The following is a 27,268-nucleotide window of genomic DNA, read 5'->3' on the forward strand; positions in this document are numbered from 1 at the left end:
GAGCCCTGTGGAGTCTGTTTTGAATCTCAGATGGCTGGGTAAGCCCTTGATTTTGTGTCCACAGACCACAGAATCAGTAGACTTAGGTTTACTGGTGACCAGGCTCCATTAAAGTCAATGAATCTAAACAGCACCTCAGAGCCTCTGGCCTGCTTCCAGGTGGAATCTGCAGAAGAGGTAGCTTTACCTGACTTTTCAGCCTATAGGGACCTATGCTCACCAGTGAGACAGTCTCGGTGGAAGGTGGCTGGCACCTGCACTTTCCCCGAAGGAACTTTGGACAAACACAGTGCATGGCTCTGTGCTTTACTCCTAAAAGTACCTGTCAAAATACCCAGTGTTGTCTAACCTCAGACACTGGATCAGGCAGGAAAACTATGATTGATCTCATTGTCAAACTCTTTCTCACTTATTGGCATGACAACAGAGCTACACAGAGCCGCAGGACTGAGCCTATTTCTCGAGCTCTTGCACTATGCATCACTTGGATCTGTGGGCACGGTGGGACGCTGAAGCAAACTCTCGTTTGTGAATGTTACAGCCACCAAGCTTGGCTGGATACTCTGCTGCGTGACATACAGACTCCCTGGGACATGAGAGGCCTGCTGTGGGTGCGTGTGGCACAGGACAGAGCTGGCGGGGCTTACCTTCACCCGGTCCATGCAGGCTTCCATCTTGAGCTGCTCCACAGCCTTGCGGGCCTGCGAGATGCTGGTGGTGCTGTTATTGGACCTGCCCTCCTTCATCCCCGGCCCTGAAACAGCCACAGAGAAAGGCCTTCAGGTGTTGCTTTCCCAAAAGGGAGACTGAGCCCTCCTTGGCTCCCCCATCTGCCACCCACCGCTGGTCTGCCCGGCTGGAGTATTTGGGAGCACACTGTCCTGGGGTAAGAAAAGGAGAGCCCCACCACAGTGACAATGCTTATATTTGGAAAGACTCGGCCTGAGGAGAGGGAAAAGCAGCTCCCAGATGGTCCCCGTCATTTTGCTGCCCCCACAACTCTAAGTAATACCTTGTCATTTGTACAGTGCTCTCCTAGTAATGTCATTCATTCCTCTAGCAGCTCATGAAGTTGGCAAAACATACCAAGTTCATTTTGTATGTAAAGAAAATTCAAAAGTCAGAGGAATTAAGTCAACAGTGAAAGGTCCTATAGTCAAAATTTGTGGACCCAGAACTCAAAACTGCCCGCCCTGCATCATGTGGCCTTGCCCAGCAACCTGCAGTTCTGAGCACACATTCTCCATGAACACAAGTGCTTTGTTATTAATGTAAAATTTGCTAGCATTCCAAAAGCTGACAGTCTTATGTTGGGAGTTTGTTTTTAAACAGCAGCATGTGTGTGTTCACACACACACACACCAAGCACAGATTTGCTTTTTTAGAAGAGAGAAGTTTTTGACAAGACATGTCATGGTGCCACATGACTAAGATGTTAACTGCTTCACAAAAAGGCTTCTGCCCATCAAATGGGAAACAACTCAGAGGAGGTTGAGTCGTCCAAGCCTGAGAGCATGGGATGGGTTAGGTAGGTGACAACTTCTGAGGGTGTGTGTGAGGAGGCTCAGCCAGTGTCCTGGTGTGCAGACCACACACTGTGGGTTTGTTCCCACGCGTGCTAATTTTCTGGCCCAGATGAGTGTGGTGGTGGCTTCATTTGTCCACAGGCAATTTTTAAAAAGATAAAAGTTTCTCATTATAAGACATAGATCATGTAAGTCAGAGCTTAACAGGTATGTTTCCATCCTGGTTGGGGCTTGACTCAATAGGAAGAGGAGCATTATGAGGAGCTGGGGGTTTGAGATTGGGGGAGCAGGTACCCCCCCTCACTCTAGTGATGTGCTTGTGAGTCCAGGTCTGTGTCCCTGTGTGGACCTGTGAAATTGTCCTCTGTGAAGGGGTGTGTCATGTGTGTCCATGCAAAAGGAGGGAGGACACACAATCTCGTTCTAGCCCTCCGCAGCCTGATGTAAGTTAAAAGGGACCCTCAAGGCCCTGGCCGGTTGGCTCAGTGATAGAGCGTTGGCCTGGCGTGCAGGAGTCCCAGGTTCGATTCCTGGTCAGGGCACACAGGAGAAGCGCCCATCTGCTTCTCCACCCCTCCCCCTCTCCTTCCTTTCTGTCTCTCTCTTCCCCTCCCGCAGCCAAGGCTCCATTGGAGCAAAGTTGGCCCCAGGCGCTGAGGATGGCTCTATGGCCTCTGCCTCAGGTGCTAGAATGGCTCTGGTTGCAAAAGATGGGCAGAGCATCACCTCCTGGTGGGCATGCTGGGTGGATCCCGGTCAGGCGCATGTGGGAGTCTGTCTGACTGCCTCCCCGTTTCCAACTTCAGAAAAATTAAAAAAAAAAAAAGGGACCCTCAAATCATTGCCTCAGATCCTGGCCCTCCCCCATTCCAGAATCTACTCTTCTCTTCCCCCCCTCACGACTCTGGGCTTCCAGGAGGTAGGGAGGTCAGAGGCCACAAGGATGGCTAGAAAGGAAGCTGACCCATGCCCAGCAGGAATGAAGAAGAGGCAGATAGAGGGGAAGGGCAGAGAGAAGCGGGCTCTGCTCTGCGTTGAGTGTGTATAAGCGCACATGTGAGAAGGCAGGTGTGCATGACAGCATGAGTATGAGTGTGAGAGGGTGTGTGAGTGTATGTGGGTGTGAATGTGTGTAAGTGTGGGTGGGTGTGAGTATGGTGTAAGTATGGAGAAAATGTTACCAGTGGGACAAGAGCCCTGTCAGACCCCGGCCCCTCCTCAGCTTCCTCCCTTTCGCTGTTAAAGAGAAGCTGCACCACCTCTGACACCCAGGGAACCTGCTGAACATTCTGCTGAGCCTTGCGCTCCTGTTCGTCCAGGTGGGGGCGGGGCCCCAGCACCTGCGAGTGAGACCCTTGGACTCTCATCTGTCTCACATCCTCTCTGTTAGCCCTCCATCCCCTTGTCCCCACTACCTGTCCCCTCTAGACCACAACTGGGCTGGGCCATTGCCCTCTGACTTCTGCCCTGGACCTTGCTCTTCAGCCTGCAAACAATGTGTCCCTCCATGCTGTCATCTGTTACAGCCTTTCCAGGCTCTGATCACCTCCACAGGCAGCTAAATGACAGGATCCAAGACTGCCATCACACACTCCAAGACCTGTTTTCTTGCCTTTGTCCCTAAAACCTGACCTATGTCATCCAACTCTGTCCCCCCTCTGCTTACACTGAAGGACACTAAGCATGGCTAGAAAAACTCCCCAATGTTGTGGCTGGTGCCATCAGTCACAGTCCAGCCTTTGCAGGTCCTCAAAGTGGCCAGGCCATCTCCTCCACTGATGGTGATCTCCTTTTCCTTCCAGACAGGCTCAGTCTTCAGTCTTAGTGTTTCTCACCACCTCTGTCATAACTTCCATGGAACAGAGAGATGGCCACTAGGGCAGAGCCTCCTCAGCCCCTGTTCCTGCCCCCCTGCTTCCCACACCCACCACACCCTTGTCCCCACTCAGTGCAGTGGCCGCTCCACCGCACCAGGGCCTGTTGCCGCTGGCTTCCCCTGACGCTGGTCCCAGCCAGCAGGGCCACCTGCCACTCCAGGGGCTGAAATGCCGTACTCTCACCTCCGCCTCCCTGCAGCTGGGCCAGAGCGCAGGAGCATGTCTTACCAAAGGGTCGCGCAGGGAGTGTGCAGGGGACTTGCAAAAGAGAGTTTTCTCCATAGTGGAGGCACAAGAGGGGAGTCCCGGCCTCAGCAACTGCCTGATTGAGTCTGGTCAGACTAACCGCTGGGGGGACTGACCCACAGCAGTGTCAGGACACTCGTGAGATACTGATCCGGGGCCTCACTGAAGATGGATCCGGATGCTCTGCTTCAGGCCCTGAGGATATATTCTACCCAGCTGGGCTCATTCTTTACATGGGAGGACCGTCCCCTCCTGATGGCTCTGTCTCTGAGTCACCCTACTTTTCCCCATGCCTTCTCCTCTGCACATTCATATCTTCTTCATAACCTTAAAAAGCCACCACCACAGCCTGATCAGGCAGTGGCGCAGTGGATAGAGTGTCAGACTGGGATGCCGAGGACCCAGGTTCGAGACCCCCAAGGTTGCCAGCTTGAGCGCGGGCTCATCTGGTTTGAGCAAAGCTCACCAGCTTGGACCCAAGATCACTGGCTCAAGCAAGGAGTTACTTGGTCTGCTGAAGACCCGCAGTCAAGGCACATATGAGAAAGCAATCAATGAACAACTAAGGTGTCGCAATGCGCAACAAAAAACTAATGATTGATGCTTCTCATCTCTCTGTTCCTGTCTGTCTATCCCTATCTATCCCTCTTTCTGACTCTGTCTCTGTAAAAAATAATAATATTATTTTATATTTAATAATAAAATTTAAAAAAGCCACCACCATAAAGCAGAAACCCTCCTAATTTCCACTCTAGCTCAGGAAGGAGGCAGAGAGATAACTTGTGGTGGAAGGGTCCCTAAGGAAGTAACTGTGATGACGCAGAACATCCAATGGGAGGCACATTCCTGGTACAGGAGACAGGAGACAAAGGGTCTGCCCGTCTCACCCCTCCGCTCCTGCTCTAAGCCTGCTGACCTCATTTACAGATGTCACTCTGGCCAGCAGTGGCTGTGTGCTATGTCACGTGTGCGTGTTAGCGCTCTCCATGTACAAGGTGTCTCATAGCACATGTGCTGGGAGCCTGCCTGTGACCCACTCACCTGGGCAACTGCATTTCAACCTCATCAGGTGACTCTGGCAGGTACCAGAGGTGGAGACCATGTGGCTGTGACTGGTCCCACTTTCCTGTTCCCTCATGTCACCAAATCACTTTGCATGGTGTCCCATGTACAATCCTTTTTAAATTGTTCATGGAACCTTGATGACATGCAGATTCCTACTGAGTGGGCTGTGGTCTGGTCCCAAGTTTGCATTTCTAATTGGTCCCAGTTGCTAGTGCTGCCATGACCCACACACTGAGTAGCCAGGTTCCAAATCACCAAGTGTTATGACTAGAAGGGAACTTAAAGGTCCATCTCCAAACCTCTTAATTTTTTTAAAAAAATATTCATTTTATTTTATTTTTTTGATTTTATAAAGAGAGGAAGGGAGACAGAGAGAGACAGACAGACAGACAGGAACATAGCTCTGTTCCTGTGCCCAGATAGGGGATTGAACTGACAACCTCTGCACTTTGGGACAGCACTCTAACCAACCGAGTCATCTGCCCAGGGCTCCAATCCCCTTAACTTTCAAATGTGGGAACATGTTCAGGGAGACGCAGTAGCTGACGTCTGCCACCGCAGAGCTCTCAAGTGGGAGCGTTTGGCCAATGCTGCCACCTGCCAGGCCACCCCTCCTTGCCCAGGGGACCTCAGGACAGAAACAGGATTTTACCCCCACACTTGGTCTGTCCTGTTCCCCTAGGACAGACCCACCTCAAGTGACCCTAACCATGCCTGAGTTGAGTGAGGTAGCAGGGAGGCCCCCGTCCCCTGGGGTCAGTCAGCAAGGTAACCCAGTAAGATAGCTGGCAGGGGAGGGGGGAATGAATTTGCCAACTGGAGTTAAAAACAACCAAGTCTTGAAAGATGTGACCCCATAGGAGGGGTCTTGAGTCTCTGTCCACCTGGCCAGACACCTGTTATTCATTCCCCTCAAATAACAGACGCAGTCCTCCTTTATCCGGATGCACACCCCTGTGTGAACGATGAGTGTCTCTCTCCATATGTGTATTTGAGTATCTACCCCCTACCTTGACCCAAGAAGAAAAACAACAGTGGGGACAGAGTGGGGACGGAATAGAGCTAAACGTGCACCTGGCTACAGCTGCACTACTAACTCGACTCACAGGTTTTTAGAAATGAGGCAGAAGGGACAAGGCTCTGTCACTGCTGTGGCCAGACAGCTCCTTGTCCTTGGCCTACTCAATCACACACAAACAGGTCCAATGGGAGGTTCTGATGGGCTGTTCCTTGTGCACAACTCAGTAAACAGAGTTGGGGTGGCATGCAGGGTGGGTAGACCCCCAGTACCATTGATCTGATATGATTTGGAACAGTGTTTGGAATTTCTGGATGAGTGGATGTCATTGTGCCCTTTCAGCTTTCCTTCTTAACTTGATTTAGCTCCACAAGCCACAGATAAGTTTCATCTGGTGAGCACAGTTGCTTGGCCTAAAGGGACCGACCAGCTTAGATGGAAGGGTGGGTATGAGGTGTTGACTGACGTCCCCTTGGTCACATAAGCTGAACAGGGAGCAGCTTTTTTCCTTAAGGGAGCACAGAGATTGGATTCCCAACTGAGGCCCTGCACCCCTGGAGATGGCTTGGTCTTCTTCCCCCTGCTGCCCCAACAGGGGGAACATCCACCCACAGGGATAATGTGAGGTGGAGGGCAATTTGTGAAATAGGCTTCATAAAGGTCCCTGTCTGCTATGGAATGTGGGAGGGGGGAAGGATGGTGACAACTGCTGGAAGAAGAAAGTGATGATGTGAGCACCTGGCCACACATGAAGGACCCTGACACCCAGCCTTACCCCAGGCCCACATGTTACCACTGGACATCTGCTCTCCAGAGGGAACTCTTAGATGGAATTTATCACTTTCTTACCTGCTGAGATGTGGCACAGTGACAGACCTGGGCAGGAGACAGGCTGGTGGTAGCAGCAGCTGAAAGTCATCAGACGAGAGGCTGGGTCAGGGCTCCTGCTCTGAGGCTCTGAAATCACAACTAGAGATGAGCTGACAGGTGCGGCACCAGCCAGGTGTCCGCAGACAGCTCCAGCTCCCATGGTGCCCACCCTGAGCTGCGCCCGAGAGGCCTCCTAGACCTGCATGCCCCTCTCCCAATCACCGCCCCAGCTCTAGCCAGACCTCTGCCCGACAGAAACAGATTTTTTTTCTTATTATGAAAAGATATGCCCATTGTAGATAGAGTTCAGAGCAAAGAAAACAAAAATTGATCTCAGTACCTTTCCTCAGCGACAACTCTGGTTAGCATGCTGATGCACTGTTCTTACACATTAGAAACAATTTGACTGTAACCAAAGCATATTTAGAAGAGGTGGCTTTAAAGCTGGGGACACTCCACAGAGAGATGACAGCCCATCTCCCTCCTGCAGAAGATGACCTCTGGGGACAGGCTCTCCCTGGAGTCCTGCTCGAGGCATGGCCCATAGATGGCACTGCTTTGGGCACAGAAGTTGAGGACAGGTTCCCCCGGTATTCAGAGCAATCATTGCTCATGACCCCTTCTCCCCAGCTTTAAGATAAATTGGTTTTGAATTGTCACAAAGATTTCACACATTGAGTAGACATTCTGGAGTGCCTCCCAGATAACAGAAGTCCCATCAGCTTGAAACAAGGAGTCTGAAAGGGAGATCTTAATTCACCGGAGAAGTCATAACTACAGGTTTTCCCTTAGAGCCTCCAGAAAGAACCACAATTCTACCAACATCTAATGTTAGTCCAGTAAGACCTTCCAGAACTGTAATACAATACATTTTGTTATTTTAAGCCACTGAGTTTGCGGTGATTTGTTACAGCTGCAATACAGAGCAGCAGAGTGAGGTGGTGACAGGATCTGGTTGCCCCAAGCTGGGAAGAGGGCTCCTGAGCTGTAACGCACACCTGCTGTACAGCTGGGCCCCGCTCCTCCAGCCCCGTCTCGGGCCTGTCTAGCTGTGTAGTTCGCTGCGGCAGCCGTTACAAAATACCACAGCCTGAGTGGTTTAAACAACACAATTAATTTTTTCACAAATCTGGAGTCCAGATCTCCAAGATTAAGGTGCGGGCAGGGTTGGTTCCTTCTGAGCCTCTCTCTCTCTGGCTCTGAAGATGGCCCCCTTCTCTGTGTCTTCACATGGTCTTCTCCTATGTGTGTCGCTGTCTTAATCTCTTATGAGGACACCAGTCCTAGTGGGTTAGGACCATCCACGTGATCACTTAATTATCTCTTTAAAGGCCCTGTCTCCAAATATAGTCACATTATGGGACATTCTGAATTTGATGGGAGACACAATTCAGCCCATAACTCCATCCTCTGGATCCCCCAAATTCATGTCCTTCTTACATGAAAAATAAATTCATACTCATCCTAGCAGCCTAAACATCAGTCTATTCCAGCATCAGCCTTAAGTCCAAAATATCATCTAAATATCACCTAAATCAAGTGTGGGTGAGGCAAGCTCTGATTCATCCCAAGGCAGAAATTCCTCTCCAGTTGTGAGACTGAGAAACCAGACAAGTCATCTGCTCCAAAGGCAAGGGAAGGCAGGCTCAGGACTAACCTCCCATCCAGGGAGAACAAGGCCGCAGCAGGCCAGACCTCAGGAAGACACTGTGGCACCAGCTGCAGCAAATCCCACTTTGACATGACAGTATGGAAAAAGCTATTTTTGTAGAGTGGGAAGTGACTGACAGAGAAAAATGATGCTTATGAATTTTCATGTAATTTTTAATTGAGAAAAAGACATGCTATCATATTTCACATCCTAGCTTTATTCAAGAATAAATTTCCTATAAACATTTTTAGGGCAATTTTCACATTACTGGTGAATTAATCTTTTAAAAAAAGAGATGATTTTGTTCCAAAGTATCAGGAATTTACTATACATCGTGTGTGTGTGTGCATGTGTCAGAGAGGTGTGCATGAGGATGTGGTGTGAGGTGTATGTGAGAGGTGCATGAGGATGTGTGAGTGTGTGTGAGAGGTATGTATGAGCAATGTGTAAGAGCTGTGTGAGGTATGTGAGAGGTGTGCATGAGGGATGCGTAAGATATGAGGTGCGTGAGGTGTGTGAAGATGTGAAGTGTGTATGAGGGATGTGAGAGGTGTGAGAGGTATGAAAGATGTTTGAGGTGTGAGAGAGGTGTGTATGAGGGATGTGTGAAGTGTGTGTGTCTGAGGGGTGTGTATGATGTGCAGTGTGTGTGTGAATTTCTTTCCTATCGCATTTGCCTCCAGGGAGATTTTCGGGAGTGAGACAGATGAAATGTGCTCTCTCTGTTGTCTCTGGCTCCATCCCTGTTCCCTCTCACTTTTACGGCCTATTTGTCTTGGTCAGGAGTGGTATTTACAAACAGGCTCCTGTGCACCAGAAGGATATGCCTATTAGTAGTAATTTGCAGCTTTTGGGAAAAACTGTTAACATATAATAGACTTTCTTGAATCTGGGGAATATGTATCTGTCCAATTTCCCCAACATCATTATTCAATAGACCATCCCTACCTCATTGTATGTTCTTGCCTCCATTGTCGAATATAAATTGCCTTGTAAGTGTAAGCTTATTTTCGGGCTCTCTATTCTATTCCATTGATCTATGTCTGTTTTAATGCCAGTACCATGCTGTTTTGATTACAATGGGTTTGTAGTATAGTTTGATATAAAGCAGTTCCTCCAAGTTTGTTTGTTGTTCTTCCTTAAGATTGCTTTGACTATCAGGGTCTTTTGTGGCAGCATATAAATTCTACATCACTTGTTCTAATTTTGTAAAATATGCCATTGTTATCTTAATAGGAACTGCATTGAATCTATAGATTGCTTTGGGTAGTATGTATATTTTTTTGTTTTTTGAGAGAGACAGGAAAGGAGAGAGATGAGAAGCATCAACTCATAGTGGCATCACTTTGGTTGTTCATTGATTGGTTCTCTTATGTGCCTTGATGGGGGTGGGGCTTCAGTTGAGCCAGTGACCCCTTGTGCAAGCCAGTGACCTTGGGTTCAAGCTATTGACCATGGGATCATGTCTATGTTCCTACACTTAAGCTGGCAACCCTGAGCTCAAGCTGATGGCCTTGGGGTTTCGAACCTGGGACCTCAGGTCAATGCTCTATTGATTGCACAACCACTGGTCAGGCAGATAGTAAATTTTAATGTTAACTCTTCCTATCCATGAGCATGGCATATGCTTCCATTTCTGTCTCTTTGCATTTCATTCTAAATCTTTGTAATAGCCTTTTTTTTTTTTTGCTTCATAAAGGTTATATCAAGTAAAATGCCTCTGGACAAAACAAAACCAGTAAGACAGCTTAACAAATTCATAGAATATTAGACTCTGTCACCTACCTTTTTTGAGGTTAGGTAACAACTTAATGGCTTGATCTCGAATAAAACAGTCATGTAGTTCTCATTCTAGATTAGAAGGATTTATGACCAAATGACTCAAAGACAGTGAGCTGTCTTTAAAAGAGAAAGACAGAACTGATATTGGGGGCTGTCACTCTCTGACACTGTTGATAATTTGTTACATACATTAACAGGATTTCTCTGAGGTGCCTATTCATACTGCACAGACAGATCTGTATTGCCCAAGTAAGCTCTGCAAGCAGAAAAATGTAGCAGCAGTGAAAAACAAAACAAACAAACGAATAAAATAAGGATACTTTAAATGAGCCCAAAAACCATCTGGTTATTTTCCAGAAAAAAGATCCGACACAAGTTTTTCCTTAATGTATCAACAGCTTGCTGATAATCCTGGCAAAGTAGTGTTTGTGGTCAACTGTCCCCAAGTAGTAGAGGTGGCAGGGGTGAACGGCAGGGCAGGGCTGGGCAGCAAGCAGAGAAATTTCCTCTCTTCCCAGCAACCAAAGAAGCGACAGGCCACAGGGTCTGTGCTTTGCCCTGACCCATGCCAGCATGCCCACAGAAACACCTGAAATGATGTTAAGTCCTCCTGTGCTGTGGGACATCTGAGTAAGACAGGGAGCCAGGGGACACTGGCTCTGGCTATTTCTCCTTTTAACTAGATGCCCACTAATTGTGAAGAGGCACCTGAGATGGAAATGTTGTGAGTGGAAAAGCACAAGACAAGTCTATAAAAAGCAAGAAAAAGTGGGCACACAGGTTAGCTCACATACCACATCTCCATAAGCAAATGGGGAGAAGCAAAGACCAGTATCCAAATCTGAGAACAGACAGAATAAAGCTCTGGTCCAAGGAAAGGCTCTCCTGGGACTAGGTGGTGGGTGGGGGACGATTCAAAACCAGGAGGCCGAGGCTGGGGTCTGTGATGGCAAACCCAGTCCCTCTGGTCACTAACTAGCCCCCACTTTGGCAGGGAGGTTGGGGGACCAACAGCAGTTCCAGAGCTGCCCTGTTCTATGCCTACACCTACACGGGAAGACCCAGCCTTCACTCACTGCCCTGTGGAAGGATCAAAGCTCCTTGGAGAGTCTTCTACAAGATGCCATTATTAGTGACCACAGAGGACTAGAAGTGTTCCGCAGACTGCGGTTCCGATGCATTTAAAGCTATACATCCCTTCTAAAATTAAAAAACAAACCAAACAACAACAAACAAAACCAATGCAACCTCCCTTACAGCAGCACTTGTAACATCTGCTGAATCAGATGAGAGATAAAAACAACTCAGCGGTTCCCTTCACTTCCTTTCTATCTATGCACACTCTACCCAGTCTGCACTGGGCCCCGGTGGGGACAGCATCCCAAGACCTGTGCAAGAATCCTGGAGCTGCTGTGAGGAAGCCAAGGGCTGGAAGAGGGGGTTGCTTACCCTCCTTTAACCAGCTAGTTAGTGGCTGAGATGGTTCTGCAAGGCACCACACTGCAAGGGACCCTCTCTGATCTGGGGACCTGGAGGGTCCTTCCTTTCATTGCACAAGTGAGCCAGGCCAGGGTGGGGAAGCTGGCTCTGCGTGTGTGGAGAGAACACTGCTCATACTTTCTCTCCATGCTTCCTGGCGCCGAGCCCTCGCCCAGCCAGTGGGGACCATGCTGCGCCAGGACAAATGGAGGGTTAAAGCAGGACAGAGACAAAGGAGCCTGCTCTTCCTGTTCACTGCAGGTCTGGAAGCCGCCTCAGGGACAAGTTTTGGATGTTGAAGCTTTTGATTTATCTGAGAAAAGCTCTCAGGAAGGGAGGACCTCAAAAGCTCCTAGACAGAACAGAGAAAGTCCAGGATGGATCTGTCCCTGGGACAACCCTGGGGAGGGTGGTGTACAGGGCAGGATGGCTCAGGGACCTGGGGACCAAGGTGAAAGGCACTTAGCACCAAGAAGCAGGCGTGCAGCCTGTTTTCATCACACCGTGAGCCATGCCTGCAGCCACTTGTGGCCACGCAGGGCCATGTCACCCATGCTGAGGCCACGTTCTCTGAGGGCCTCCCACCAGAAGACTGTCAAATCACTGGGAGTCCTCCACTGGAAGCCTATCTGTACCTGGAACAGGGGTGAGTCTCACCCAAACTACCCCACAGGACACTTTCATGTCCGAGGCCTAGGGGCTGTGGGCATCCATCCAGCAGTGTGGGGTCCCCAAGATGCTGAGAGATGCTATTGTGTGTGAGTGCTCCAGCATCTACTTTTGTACCTGTGCCATGGGGCACTTCTGACCTAGAATCTGGCCCCCTATTTCCTTTAAATGTGTTTCAAGTCACTTTTTTTCAAGAGGCAAAATAATGCAGAAGGATGACAGCCTGTTTCCACCCCCACTCTGCCGTGCGCCACAGCCACACTAAACCTCCCTGACTTTAGTGTTCCAGGAACGAAGATGAAGACACCTGCCTCCAGGCACTTCAGAAAGATCACATGGATGGAGTACATGAACACTTGTAAATTACAAAATGCCAGTCTGATGGTTTTTGCACCTTTGAAAATCTAAGCACAACCCATAAAATACTTGGAATACAAATTAATGAGATGTATCTGCAGCAGTAGGTCCAGGTGATGCTTATGTTTAATATTAAAAAGACCTTAAAATACTACCTCCAAATTCCTCTGACCACTTATTTCAGTCAAAGACAGAAGGATGGGGGATGCTTTAGAGGAAAAAGCAACAGTTAGAATGAATAGAAGAATTAGGAGGCAGAAGCAGGTGTCTGAAGATGGGAGAATCTTAGATGCATAAGGATGCTACACTTGACCATCTATCTCTTTTAACCACTGGCTGGGGAGGCGCTATGAAAGCACCTGTAATGGAGACAAGGTGAAGGGTTTTTTTGTTTTGTTTATTTTTGGTGACAGACAGAGAGAGGGAAGATAGGGACAGACAGACAGGAAGGGAGAAAGATGAGAAACATCCAATACTTTGTTGCGGCACCTTAGCTGTTCATTGATTGCTTTCTCATATGTGCCTTGACCGGGGGGCTACAGCAGACCGAGTGACCCCTTGCTTAAGCCAGCGACCTTGGGCTCAAGCTGGTGAGCCTTGCTCAAATCAGATGAGTCCGCATCAGGTCAGCAACCTCGGGGTTTCGAACCTGGGTCCTCCGCGTCCCAGTCCGATGCCCTATCCACTGTGCCACCATAAGGTGGAGGTTTGAAGTAGCAAACAGCTCAGTCTGCACCTGGCACTGGGCAGAGCTGGGTTGAGTAGTGCCTGTGGAGCTGACCTCTGCCCTCGGTGGCACTCACAGTGAAGCATGGACTTGAGCAGATTTGCATAAAGGAGCACAGGCAAGTACGCAAGGGGATGGCGGGGCTGCCTCTTCTGACTGCCTACCTGCCAGTTCATCTCTGAATGCTGGCTTTTCAGTCCCTGTCAGGCAGGGGAGGCAAGATGGGCAAGTGCAGGACTTGGAGCCAGAGCTGAATTCTGAATCCTGGATCTGCTCTTTACCTCATTGCTGCTGCAACAAAGTGAAGTGCCACAGACTTATGGCTTATAAGAACACTTATGGCTTATCATTTTACAGTCTGGGTTTTGGAGGTCCACAGCTATTGGGAGCTCTAGGGGAGAATCCTGACTTCAGCTTCTGGTGTCGACAGCATTGCTCATGGCCCCTCCTCCACCTAAAGCCAGCAGCCCAGCATCTTCCAATCTCTCTGGCACCCGTCTTTCTCTTATAAGGACACGTGATGACATTGGGCCCACCCAGTAACCCAGGAGAATCTCCCCATCTCAAGATCCTGAACTTCATCACCTCTGTAGACTTTCTTCAGCTCTGTAAGGTAACATATTCACAGGTTCCAGGGATTGGGGTGTTGTCATCTGTGGGGGGCTGTTACTGCTCCTGCTATAATAGTTGTCAAGGAATAAATTGCTAATACAATATAGGATACTTAGAGCCTGGGATGTAGCGAGCACTCAGTAAATGGCAGCAATTATTGTTATTAATGTTATTTGCTCAAATAGAACTCAGCCTGAAAAGCCTTTACCGCTCATTGGCTCTGCCCAACCCTCTCCTCTGGCCAAGATTTTCAGGATTCCCTCCCTGACCTTGGCTAGGGTTGCAGTCCCACTGTGTGCAGGTGGGCCTGTTCTTAGTTATGCTGTTTCAGAATCCTCTGCCCTCCTCTCTGGATTGTCAATTCCTCAAGAGCTGGGGCCTCCTTGCAGTCATCCTTGAGCTTCGACCCTGCACGTGGCATGCGGAGCATTCACATGTCTTACCACGGACAATGTTCCTCCTGACTCCTCAGCAGGTGGGGTGGCTGTTGGTTAGCCCAAAATCACGGAGCTGCTGCTGCTTGTGGGGGTGGAGGGCTGGGAAGTCTGTGTTTTGGGGTTACCACACTCCATGCAGAGGCTATTCTTCAGACTGTGTCGGTGGTCTCCCTGTTGAGGAGGAAAGCAGGGGAAGACAGGGCCATGAGTTCAACCTGGAAAGGAGACCCAGGTTCCTCCAATGTTTCAGTCATATGTTTGTGGGCAGTCACGATCTCACAGCTCCAAGAGGGCAGGAAAGGCTGGCACAGGAAATGAACCTGGGATGCTTACACAGTTTGGGGGGTTGTCAGACGCAAGGAAGAATGGCACACAAAATCACCCCATTTAGTGGTTTGTAAGGCACAGACATCCAGGCCCCAGCCCAGGCCTGCTGAGTCAGATGCCAGGGCTGATGCAAGAAGCCAGAGTTTTGAAAAAAACTATGTGATGATTCTAATTCTGCTATGCAGCCAGTCTTGGGAGCCACTAATGGGTCCACGCTATTACAGACAGACTGTGCTGTGCACAGATGGTTCCTAAAGCAGGTGTGTAAAGCGGAGGGCAGCTGGCACAGCCCGTCACTCGGCACACTGACAAGTACCTTGCCAGGCCACAGCAAGAATGCAGTTGTCCCCTTATCTGTGGGGAACACATTCCAAGACCCCCAAGGGAAGCCTGAAATCACAGACAGTATCAAACCCACATACACACCCATTACTTAAATGAAGGCCTTCACAACTTGTCTCTGGCATGTCCCAATGGCCAACTCTGTGTGGTATCTTGGACACAAGCACCATGATCCCCGACAGTCGATGTGATCACTCAGACAACTACTAAGGGACTAAGGGGCAGGCAGTGTCTACAGTGGACAGAACGCTGATTCACGTCGGGGCAGGACAGAGCAGGACAGTATGAGATTTCGTTTCACTACTCTCTGAATGGTGCACAATTTGAAACTTATGAATTGTTAATTTCTGGAAATTTTCCATTTTTAATAATTTTGGATTTTAGCTGAAGATGGGTGATTGAAACAATGGCAAGCTAAACCACGAATAATGGAGCTGCTCTATATGAAACAGATCTCCTGAGCTGTCTCTTAACGCAGCCAGGTCCATGGGAGAGGGGACCAGAGGGTGGCCTCTACCTGGTAACCCCCACATGTGGGGGTCTGTGCACAGGGGCTTAGTCTCTGGATTGGGGTGGAGTGCACAGAACCGGCTGAGATCTCTGTGCTGTTTTATTTCGCTCACTCTCTTCCTCTGCCTTCAGGAATGCTACCAAGTGCTGTTCCCAGGAATGTCGCTGCCCTGTGTGCCTGGGGTGTGGTGGCAGGACTGAGGGAACAGGAGCCCATCCTGTCCAGGAGGGCGCGACGCAGACATGACTGTGGGTCTGCCATGTTTCTCCCACTCCCTTCGCGCTGGCTGCACACCCATCAGACATGTCCGCTTCGCAGTCACCAAGTCTTGGGGTCAGCACAGCGAGTCCGCTATGAGTGGCCTGTGCAAGTCTATAACCCTCTCCTGGGCATCCCTGTCTCCCTTCCTGGTTTAACCCCCCTGCCCCCCCCCCAAGAACTTACTACAATTTAAGGTGCTTATTTATCAACTTAAGTTACTTCTGGTTTTCTTTTCTTTTTCTTTTTTTTTCATTTTTCTGAAGCTGGAAACGGAGAGACAGTCAGACAGACTCCCGCATGCGCCCGACCGGGATCCACCCGGCACGCCCACCATGGGGCCACGCTCTGCCCACCAGGGGGCAATGCTCTGCCCATCCTGGGCGTCGCCATGTTGAGACCAGAACCACTCTAGCGCCTGAGGCAGAGGCCACAGAGCCATCCCCAGCGCCTGGGCTATCTTTGCTCCAATGGAGCCTCGGCTGCGGGAGGGGAAGAGAGAGACAGAGAGGAAAGCGTGGCGGAGGGGTGGAGAAGCAAATGAGCGCTTCTCCTGTGTGCCCTGGCCGGGAATTGAACCCGGGTCCTCCGCACGCTAGGCAGATGCTCTACCGCTGAGCCAACCGGCCAGGGCCTCTTCTGGTTTTCTAACTTATTACTAGTCTGACCCATCCACTAAAATATAAATCCCATGAGGGCAGGATGTTTGTTTTCCCTCCACTACTTGCTCTCTGTCACTGCCTGTCCCAGCACTTAGCAGGAACAGCAAGGAACCGAGAGGAGAGAAAACCCACTGTGAGGCTGCACCACTCACAGCCTAGGTGCAGGGGAGGCAGGCAAGGACAAGAAGGAGGCCTGGGTCTGGCCAATCTGAGTTGCCATGGTTACTGTGAAGCAGGACCACCAGTACTCCGGGGCAGGTAGAGGGGCACCTGAAGGCTTGGGAAGAACATAAAACAAAAGCTCTGCTCACCCCATAGTATTCCATGAAAATGAAGGAAATCTTACCCTTTGTGACTACATTGGTGGACCTGGAAACTATTATGTTAAGTGAAATAGGCCAGGCAGAGAAAGAAAAATATGATTTCACTCATTTGAGGAATCCAATGAACAATGTGAACTGAGGATTGGAATTAAGATAGAGGAGGGACCAAAGGGACCAGAGAAAAAGAGGACAGAGGGAAAGGGGATGATAGGATGGGATAAACCTGAAGGGAAGGGGGGAGGGCGCAGTAGGGAGGAAACAAAGGAGATGTTGAGGGGAACATAGGGGAGGGGGGATGCATTTGGGGTGATCCTAGAATCTATGTAAACACATTAAAATCAATAAAAGAAAACAAAAACAAAAAACAAAAAAAAATCCCCTCACCAAAGGCTAATGGAATGTCGTCCCCCACCCCCAACCTAGGCACTGAGAGTGACTGTGGGGGCAGCCCTGATCAGATAGGCAATTGTCAGGGGACAAAGAAACACAAACAGGAGGCAGGAGGGCTGGAAGTGCAGAGACAGAAAGAGTGAGTCATTGGAGCTGGTGGTTGGTGGCCAGTGGTGGTGGGCTTGCTGTTGCTGAGCAGAAACTGGCATCTCAGCAGCCTCAGGGACTGTGGGGCAGGGCCCCTTCTCAGGGACTGCAACACATGAAAACCTGTATTAGAAGGAGTACACATTTTATAGAATATTTGGTTTGCCCCCAAATTCATTCCTGCTCTTTGAAGTCTCCCTACTGTGTTCACCACTCCTCAGAACCCTCAGGAGGTCAATCACCCACTCTGTGGCTTTACCTGGGCACCAGTGACCCCTCCATCTCTAGCTGGACTCCTGATCCACCAAGATGGCCCCTCCTCACCTGGCAGGCCACACAGCTCTCTCCACTGCCTCCTCCTCCATCCACTAGGCCAGGGTTTGTTACCTTGTGTCTGAGGTCCGAGACATTGGTTCCTTTCTTCCCCTCCCCTCTGGTCATACAGCAGGGCTGACCGCTGGGCTGGCTGGAGGGTCTAGGGACCGACTGTAGCCCATGCACCAGCACTGCTTGCCCCCCTCTCTGTCTTTGTGCTCTGACTGGCCTACACAGCATCTGAGGGCCAAGGCAAGACCTGTGAATCCTGCATCTGCTCAACCACAGCCCTAGGTCCCTGTCATCACGGCACAGACTTCCCTGTCATATACACAGCACCGAGCCTCTGCCCAGGAAGCCCTTTCTTATGTCTGGACTGACACATCTTAGTCAATTCCAGCAACCCTGAAGACTTGACCTTGCTGTCAGGCCCCTGCCGAGTCCCATCGTGCTGGTCACTGTTCCTACAGGACTTCATACACGTCAGTCTGTCTATTGCAGCATCAGTCCATGCTCCTGAGCCCTAGGATGAGCATGATCATCTTAACTCAGCTTGAAGCGTCAGTGCCTACAACATCTGGGCCTACACGGCAGGTGCCTGTCACATGTGCCATAAATAAATGTCTTAGACCTACACAGCTTACACACAGTCTTTTAGGATCTCGTCTATTGCTTTCAGCAAGACACGTGCATTGGAGAGTTGTCCTGTCATGTCCAGTGATTCGAGTGAATGTTGTGGGCAGCAGCATGCGCAGGAAAGCCAGGGAGAGGCTGACTGCCCAGGAAGGCTGGTCAGGGTGAGGACCAGCAGGGATCTGGGATGCAAATCCCAAGACTAAGAAAACTTCTGTGTAATAAAATTGTGCCTGGGTCCAGCCTGCTGAACAGGTGATTTATTTCAAACACTATTTAGTATAACAAGTTCTAGCACAAGGAGAGGGTCTGGCAAGAACTGGATAGTTCAGAGGAATCAGACTTGTTAGAGAGCCTGGGGGTGTAGGGGCTGGTCCTCGACACAGGACACACATTAATTCTGTCCAATGTCTTCTTAACTGTCTTGAGAATGCGGAGAGAGGACAGAGTGGCAGCGGTGGGAACACCTGCTGCCATGTGGACAGAGCAAGCCAAGTCGAGTCCAACCAGGTGGAGGACGGCGGTGCTGAGACACCAACTCTGACACTCAGAGACGGGGACAGGGGGGTGGGTCCAGAGCAGGGTGTACGGGGACCCAGAAGTGTAGCATAGGTACATGAAACTCATCTAGAAAACAGAGGACATAATGCTGATGAAGGCCAATGAATAGTCTTTCCTCACCTTATCCACAGAGAGTTTGTGGCTGACATCACTGTCAGTTTCCCCGTGTTACTTCCCTCGAGGTTCAGTGCTTCGGTCGGGACTCCGCTCTCCAGCTCTCCAGTCTCTCTCAGCCGCTCTCCAGACTCACCACTGCCCTTAAGCATTCAGAAGCCTGACTGTGCTTTCACCTCCACAACCCTGGCTTTCCCCATCAAACGTTCTCTTGTACACCTCAGTCATCTGTCACCTTAATCAGGATGTGCCCCCCCAGTTGGCATGGCCCCACCGTTGGGGGTGGTGGCGGTAAACAGGCAGATATAGATGGTGGAGTCCCTTGGTTGTGAGCAGTTATCTGGGGCACAGAGAAAACAGAGAAGACCCAAGATTGGGAACAGAAACTAAACTGAATAGAGATTACCCATGCTAATTTAGTGTGCTACAGGCTTTGGGCTCCAGACCTCACTGAGGAAAGTCTTGCTATGAGTGCTGGAGGGGTTGGAACACTCCACCCCAACACACGCCACTGTTGGATCTGAAGGCAATTTTACTGCAGACACAGGAGGAAATCTCTGACCTCCCCCTTTCTGCCTAAAAGCAGGGGCCTACATTTCCCCTCGTGAGGGCACCCCCCTCCCATCCCCCACTCCAGGAGCAGAACATCCATTAGGAGTAGAGACAGAAGATATGCATCAACAGATCTCCCTAAAATAACCCTCATCTTCCATGAGTTTACCCCACATAGTTAGTTACCCCATGTATAAGATGCACCTTAATTTTGAGGCCAGAAATTTGAAAAAAAATGTAGTACATAAAATTTTTGGCTCTTTTTTTTCTGAAGCTGGAAATGGGGAGAGACAGACAGACTCCTGCATGCGCCCGACCGGGATCCACCCAGCACGCCCACCAGGGGCGACGCTCTGCCGAGACCAGAGCCACTCTAGCGCCTGGGGCAGAGGCCAAGGAGCCATTCCCAGCGCCCGGGCCATCTTTGCTCCAATGGAGCCTTGGCTGCGGGAGGGGAAGAGAGAGACAGAGAGGAAGGAGGGGGGGTGGAGAAGCAAATGGGCGCTTCTCCTATGTGCCCTGGCTGGGAATTGAACCTGGGTCCCCTGCACGCCAGGCCGACGCTCTACCGCTGAGCCAACCGGCCAGGGCCTGGCTCCTTTATCAAAGATGATTTGACCATATATATGTGGTTTTATTTCTGGGCTTTCTATTCTGTTCCATAGGTCTGAGTGTCTATTTTTCTGCCAATACCATGCTGTTTTGATTGTCGTGGCTATACAATATAATTTGAAGTCAGGTATTTTAATGCTGCCAGCTTCGTTTTTTTTTTCCTTAGGATTGCTTTGGCTATTTGGGGTTTTTGATAGTTCCATATAAATCTGATGATTTTTTGTTCCATTTCTTTAAAAAATGACATTGGAAATATACCCCCAAAACTCAAAAACATTGGTACGTAAAGACACATGCAGCCCCACGTTCATTGTAGCATTGTTCACAGTGGCCAAAACATGAAAACAACCAAAAAGCCCTTCAATAGAAGACTGGATAAAGAAGATATGGCACATATACACTATAGAATACTACTCAGCCATAAGAAATGATGATATAGGATCACTTATGACAACATGGATGGACCTTGATAACATTATACTGAGTGAAATAGGTAAATCAGAAAAAACTAAGAACTATATGATTCCATACATAGGTGGGACATAAACAAGATACTCAGAGACATGAACAAGAGGGTGGTGGTTATGGGGGGAGGAAGGGAAAAAGAGGGAGGGGTGGGGGGAGGGGAGGGGCACAAAGAAAACCAGATAGAAGGTGACGGAAGACAATTTGACTTTGAGTAATGGGTATGCAACATAATCAAATGTCAAAATAACCTGAAGATGTTTTCTCTGAACATGTGTACCCTGATTTATCAATATCACCCCATTAAAATTAAAATAAAAAAGATACCAGTTCTGGGTTGGCCTGGACCCTCACACAGATAAAAAGAGGGGAAGGTGGAGGCCTCTGTGATAGTAGGTCCACAGGTACAAAGGGTATCCTTCAGCAGCAGGGACTGTTTGTGAGGGTCCTGGGCTGCCAGAACCTCCCAATGATTGTGGTCGTGGGGGAGAAAACAGCTCTTTCCAAGGTGTATCAATGATTTATTCTGGGCATCAAAAGTGGGCTCAGTTGCTTGACCTGGAAGCAGACGTCGCTGGATGGGCTGTGGGCAACTGCAGGTGCCCAGCCTGTGCTGCTGCCAGACCACTGTCCCCCTCTGCCTGGAGCCTGAGCCGCCCACCCCAGGAAGACAGAGTCCCAGCATGAGCCACCCCTTAACTGTCTGCCATCCCTGTCTTTGTCCCTCCAAGTGTCAGGACCTGAGCCACAGAGCCTACCGGCCATCATGGAGAACAATGTGCTGCCCAGAGGGGGCCTTCAGCGCCCCTCCTCCATTCTGCTGTCACTCTCTAGTGTCCCCCTGCTCTGTCCTTCCTGTACTCTAATTCCATTTCACCTACATGGACCTTCATACTTCTGTACTGTCTTGGTAAAAATCTCCCAGTTTCACATATTTGCGGGATAGAACAGTGGAAGAAGTTGATACAGCTGAATCTGGGGTGTAGGACCATGAGAGCACATTTATTTTTCATGGTAACACTGTAGTTGTTTCATGGTAATTTTTGCTGTAGTTGTAAAGGCTACTAATAAGAATTCTTAAAACAATTAACCCTTTGAGTAGTACAATTCATCCTTTGTGAGTTAACCCCACACCCCAAACATTCATGTACGTCCTTGTGCCTCCTGACCATCCAGAGCACGATGTATTTATTTTAAAAATGTGTAAGGCAACATTAAAAAAAGGCAAATGTATGTTCTTCTTGTTTCCATAAGCTGGTTATCAAACAAACATGATTTTTTTTTGTATTTTTCCGAAGTTAGAAGCAGGGAGGTAGAGAGACAGACTCCTGCATGCGCCTGACCAGGATCCACCCAGCATGCCCACTAGGGGGTGATGCTCTGCCCATCTGGGGCGTTGCTCCATTGCAACTGGAGCTGCTCTAGTGCCTGAGGTGGAGGCCATGGAGCCATCCTCAGCACCGAGCCATACTTGCTCCCATGGAGCCTTGGCTGTAGGAGGGGGGGGAGAGAGAGAGAGAGAGAGAGGAGATGGGGAGGGGTGGAGAAGCAGATGGGTGCTTCTCCTGTGTGCCCTGACCGGGAATTGAACCTGGGACTTCCACACACTAGCATGACACTCTGCTGCTGAGGGCAAACAAACATGATTTTAAGTTAATAAAACTGTAACCGGAACTAATTTCATTTAAAAAAACAAAACAAAACACAACTCCCAGGAGTCAGCGAGCATGAAGAAAAACCTCACTACTCAAAGGGTTAACAACGTTTCCCTTCCCCCCACTGCTATCACTGGCCTTCCTCCTTTGGTGGGCTGGGGGAGGGGCGGAAGAGAAGAACTGAACGTGAGCACCAGGAGGCCACATGGGGTAGAAGAAGAAAGAAAGCAGGAAGACACAGTGAGGGGATGCGGTCAGGGTAAAGAAGGGAGGACGTGGGTCCCAAGGGATGCTACATTTCTTCTATCTCTCTTCTTCTCCCTCAGCCTCGCAGCACTCAGCCCCATTAGACAGCCACCCAGCCTCCAGGGGCCAATGGTCTGAGGATGCGGAGCCCAGTGAGGGAAGGAGCAGCCCAGCCCCTGGGCCGAGTCTCCTATACTTTACTTCTCCTCACCTGGCTCAGCTGCTCTCATGCTCATGTCCTGTGAGCACATGCTTTTCCTTGGTTAGTTAAAAGTACCCACCACCCACCAACACACTGCCAGAGCATTCCTGGACAGAAAGGACACCAGTGGTCACCTACATTTTTGCTAAAGAGAAACCCTGCAGGTGTGGTGTGAAGATTAATGAGACCACTTGCTCCCCCCCGCCCCGCCCAGCTCAACAGGGCTCCTCCAGGTCTGGTCCTCCCAGCCTGGTCCCTGGCGGGAACCTCAGGGATCCAGGAACACTTATTTCCCCACAGCTACAAAGACCTCCTCACTTCCTGTACATCTGGGGACCATTGTACAAGCACCGACCTTCCACACGCCGCCCTACCACCTGCACGAGACCTGCCATGTTGTTTGCTGAGGTCCACTAGAATGCTGGTTGTACACCAGCTGCCATCTGACCTCACAAAGGTCCCCTGACAAAGTGATTTAGAATGTCTCAGCTTGCTATTGAACTGATCTTGTTCTAAATCCCCACTGCTTTCTCTTCAGGCGTTTCTTCTTCAGCAGTATTTCTTGCCTCCACTTCCTTCCCCAGATGGAAAATTCATTGCACCTCTGGATCATTTAATTATGATATATGCTTTATTCTTTATAGGGTTTTAATCAGTTAGTTACAAACTTTCAGTAATATTATGCTAACTTTTACATACTATAATTGATCTCCGGTTTTCCTTTTGCTGACGCTCTTTTATCTTGTCTAATTTGCAATTAAAACAACCTTGCTGGGTACCATTGAAAGAATACTTTACAATATTTTTGGTGTAGTAAAGAAGTTAAACTTCAGTTTCTGGTTTACAAAAACTGAACAAATAATCTCTCTACCTGAATAAGAAGTCTATACCTGAGTATGTCTAAAGTGAATAAAATGTCAAATAGGAAAACCTACAAGATTAGATAGCAGCATGTACTCATGAAGGTGAAGTTCTGAGAGCAAGTTTCCAGATCCCATGAAGAAAAAGGGCGGTCTAAGAAAATGCGCTTCATTTGAGCATTCTCCCCTTTTCAAGTAGAACAAAAACGAGAAGAAAAATGTAATAGACGTGGCTATAAGTAAATGAGACTGATTTGTCTTGAAGATATCTGTCTTTTCTCAGCTATTTGGCTGCCTTCCTCAATATGCAGTGTGTGTGTGTGTGTGTGTGTGTGTGTGTGTGTGTGGTATGTTACAACACAATCACTCCTAAAATGCTACTGTCTTCCAGAGACAGCTACCTGGGACTTGCTCCCCCAGGGACCAAGGCATGACAGTGCTCGAGGTCCCATCTGATGTTCCAGCATTTCCAAGAAAGTACAGATTTAGGGGTGTCAGGGACTGTCATTTTGGCTTTAAAAACTGTAAAATGAGTATGTGAAAACTTTTTCCTGTTTTTTCCACCATCGACAAAAACCTGGCCCAGTCAACCATGGGACTAGTGGAAATAACCCTTCTGCTGTGCTACTTCTCAGCTGCCTTCCTTTGGGTAATTTTGTTGCAAGAAGGTTGAGGATTGGAGCCACATGTGGGTGGAGACGCAAACAGGAAGGCCATTGTCCTAAATAGTCGTTTGAGCCTGATAAGGCACAGGGAAGCTACAGAAACGAGCAAATCCCCAGGACACTTGTATTTACATGACATCTACTATTTATTAAGTGCTATGTCCACCTTTTCTCATGACCTATGAGTGAGTCAATCCCACACCTTGGAAACAGTCCACAAGTTTACAGGTACAGGGTCTTGTTTCTCAGGACTGAAAAGGCCTTTCCACTCATCTCTGTTATTCCCACCGCTGCCTCTGCAAGGGATAGGGGTAGATTCATGGCAGGGCCTCCCTCCCCACAGCAGGCAAACGTCAGGAACAGGGTTTCCACAAAGAACCAAGAAGTCAGCACAGAGCTTAGGTCTCCTCGCTGCCACTTTGAGGCGTTTGCTATTAGATTTTCCCGTCCTACTGGAGGGCTGAGGAGCAGGTGGCGGGACTGACACGTTTCATTGGGACAGCAGCACAGCCCAGGAGGCCTTGGGTTGTGACCAGCCTTTTACAGTCCTGAGAAGGAACAGCAAGCCAGGAGAACCGGGGGTGGGTAGGGGGCCGGGTGGCCACCTGCCACTTTACCACTTGATCAAACGTTGGCATTTTTGGACTTCCTAATACCTTAGTCCAAGATACATAAAATAAGCAAATCCTCCTAAATTAAGACGCCTTCTCCAGCTACACTTCTGTCCCCTCGTCCTCCCATGATTAGTTCTAAGGCAATTAGAAAATCAAACCAAAGTTCCCCAAAGCCGTCGGGCGCGCGCCACAAGTGCAGTGCATTTCAGCACCGGCCTCGGGGACGGACGCCATAGGGAGGGGTCAAACCCTAGTCTCGTCGCTCCCGGAACCGCTTTGAGGCAGGTGTCCCAGGTGCTAGGGATCGACAGAACTTCTGCTGGCGCTCGCCAAAACCTTTTCCCCAATAAAATGACCAACTGGCCAGTCCACCCCTTCTAGGATGATCCTGTTCAACGGGGACGTCCCTGTCGAGAGAGGAGAGACTGCTCCGTGACCTACATAGGGACACGGGTCCTCGGGAGCCTCGCCGCTTCCCACCGCCGACCCTGAGGAGACCGCCGACCCTGAGGAGACCCCCGACCTTCCGTGCCGCCGGCACACACCTGCGCTCCGCGGAGGGTCCCAGGTTGGGGCAACGCGCACTCGGCCGCCCACCTGTGCTGGCTGCGAGCTTCACCGAGCGCGGAAGCTCCACTGGGGCCCGGACCGCTCTGTGGTTCCGAGACGTTCCCACGGACACCTCCCCCCCTCGTTTCTGCCCTCAACCCCTGAGCCCACGGAGCCCGGGTCGCTGCCCGTCCGCATAGCCCCGCCGCCACTCACCGGGCGCCGCTCACGTGCGGGCTTTGTCTCTGGCGCGGCGTGCGCGGGGCGCCAGGACGTGCGGCATCGTACTGTGGGCGCGGGCGGGGCAAGGTGGGAGCCCGTCAGCAGCCTGCCGGCCGGGGAGAGGCTGCGGCGGAGAGCCCGTGTCTGCAAGCGCAAGCGCGGCCAGAGGGACGCCAAGTGTCTCGTGCGCTCAGCCTTGTGTGCGGCTGCAGGAGTGTGACCCCGGCCCACCCGCTTCACCCACGGCGGGCGCGCGCGCTCCAAAGCAGGGTCTCCCTGGGCGCCGGGAAATCCCGCACGCCGCTCACGTCACTGGTGCGTCACGGGGGCTCCCGCGCGGGGCTTCGTGGCCCCAGCCTCGCACGCTTCGCCTCCTGTCCTCCGTCGGCACCCGCCGCCCAGCTTCCCGCTCCTTCTCTCGTTACCTCCACCCTCTCTCACCCGCTTTCCTCCGCCCGCCTACCATCGCCTGCGTCCTCTGCCCCCTGCCCAGCCCCTCACGCCGTCTCCCATCGTCCCCTTCCCGAGCCCCCAGCCTCGCCTCCTATCGCCCGTTCCCCGCGCCCGCCCAGCACTCCGCCGGCATTGCATGCCGCCTAAGGCTGGGGGAGGTGAGCTGGGGGTCGAGGTGGGGTCCCTGTGCTCGTAGGTTCCGAAACCAGAGCCTTATGCAGCCCTGTTTTTGCCTGGGGGTTGGTTCCAGGGACAGGCTGGGCTGGGCGCGGCAGCTGCCACCCATCACCCAGGAATACAAAATATAGCCTCCTCCCTCGGGGGCAATAACATTTACGCATGTTGATACTTACTGAAAAGGCTAGCTGCCCGGGCTACGTGACTGGAGGTGCAGGGCTGCCCAGCCGCCAGCACCCGAGTGAGAGCCGGGCCTCCTTGGGGAGGCGGGAACCCACGCCGGGTATTCGGGGGATCAAAGGCCGGTTCAGCACAGAGCTGGATCTGGGTTTTTATTTAACCTGAGATATGTTACACGGCTTCTAAAAAGACTGTTTAGGTCACTTACTTTTATGTAATCATGATACGGTTGGGTTTATTGAATTATTGAGGTGACAGTGATTAATAAAATTATATGTGTCAGGTGTACAATTCTAGAATACATATGAATATTGTATGTCACTACCCCAAGTCAAGTCTCCAGCCATCACCATTTATCCCTTTACCGTCTTCTACCTCCCACCGCTTCTTTATTGTTGTCTGAGTTTTTGTTTCTGTAATCCCCTTAACATTTCACCCAGCCCCCCAACCACACTCCCCTCTAACAGCTACAGTCTGTTTTCAGTATCTGAGTCTGCTTCTATTTTGTTTCTTAGTTAATTTTGTTCATTAGATTCCACATATAAGTGAAGTCATACGGTATTTGTCTTTCCGTCTGGCTTATTGCACTCACCATGCTCTTCAGTTCCATCCATGCTATTGAAAATGGTACCATTTTCTTTTTTTATATATAGTATATTGTGTAAATATACCACAACTGGTTTTAGCCACTCATCTACTGATAGACACTTGGGCTGTTTCCAGATCTTGGCCGTTGTAAATACAACACTGTAATGAACATAGGCTTTCAGGTATCATTGGCTAACATGTTCTCCCATTCAGTGGGTTTTTTCATTTTGTTGATGGTTTCCTTGACCGTGCAAAACCTTTTTAGTTTGATGTAGTCCCATTTGTTTATTTTTTCTTTTGTTTCCCCTGCCCAAGGAGATATGGCAGAA

General features: G+C 50.0%; 1 protein-coding gene across 5 annotated transcripts in view; it reads right to left on the bottom strand.

The window, feature by feature from the left end:
* Window positions 1-25,764, bottom strand: part of GNG4 (G protein subunit gamma 4) — a 50,892-nt gene extending 25,128 nt beyond the window's left edge. The window contains exons 1-4 of one of the 5 annotated variants that reach the window (XM_066253491.1): window positions 25,536-25,764; window positions 14,323-14,487; window positions 6,582-6,640; window positions 648-754 (exon numbers count right to left, since the gene is read on the bottom strand). In XM_066253491.1, the coding sequence (XP_066109588.1) occupies window positions 648-746 (99 nt within the window). In that variant the 5' untranslated portion in view covers window positions 747-754; window positions 6,582-6,640; window positions 14,323-14,487; window positions 25,536-25,764. Of the gene's footprint in view, window positions 1-647; window positions 755-6,581; window positions 6,702-6,942; window positions 6,950-14,322; window positions 14,488-25,535 lie in introns of those variants that run through there. The other 4 variants (XM_066253487.1, XM_066253488.1, XM_066253492.1 and 1 more) reach the window with 4 other exon arrangements.
* Window positions 25,765-27,268: the final 1,504 nt, after the last annotated feature.

Source organism: Saccopteryx bilineata, chromosome 1 (genome assembly GCF_036850765.1).
Source record: "Saccopteryx bilineata isolate mSacBil1 chromosome 1, mSacBil1_pri_phased_curated, whole genome shotgun sequence".
Lineage (NCBI taxonomy): Eukaryota > Metazoa > Chordata > Mammalia > Chiroptera > Emballonuridae > Saccopteryx > Saccopteryx bilineata.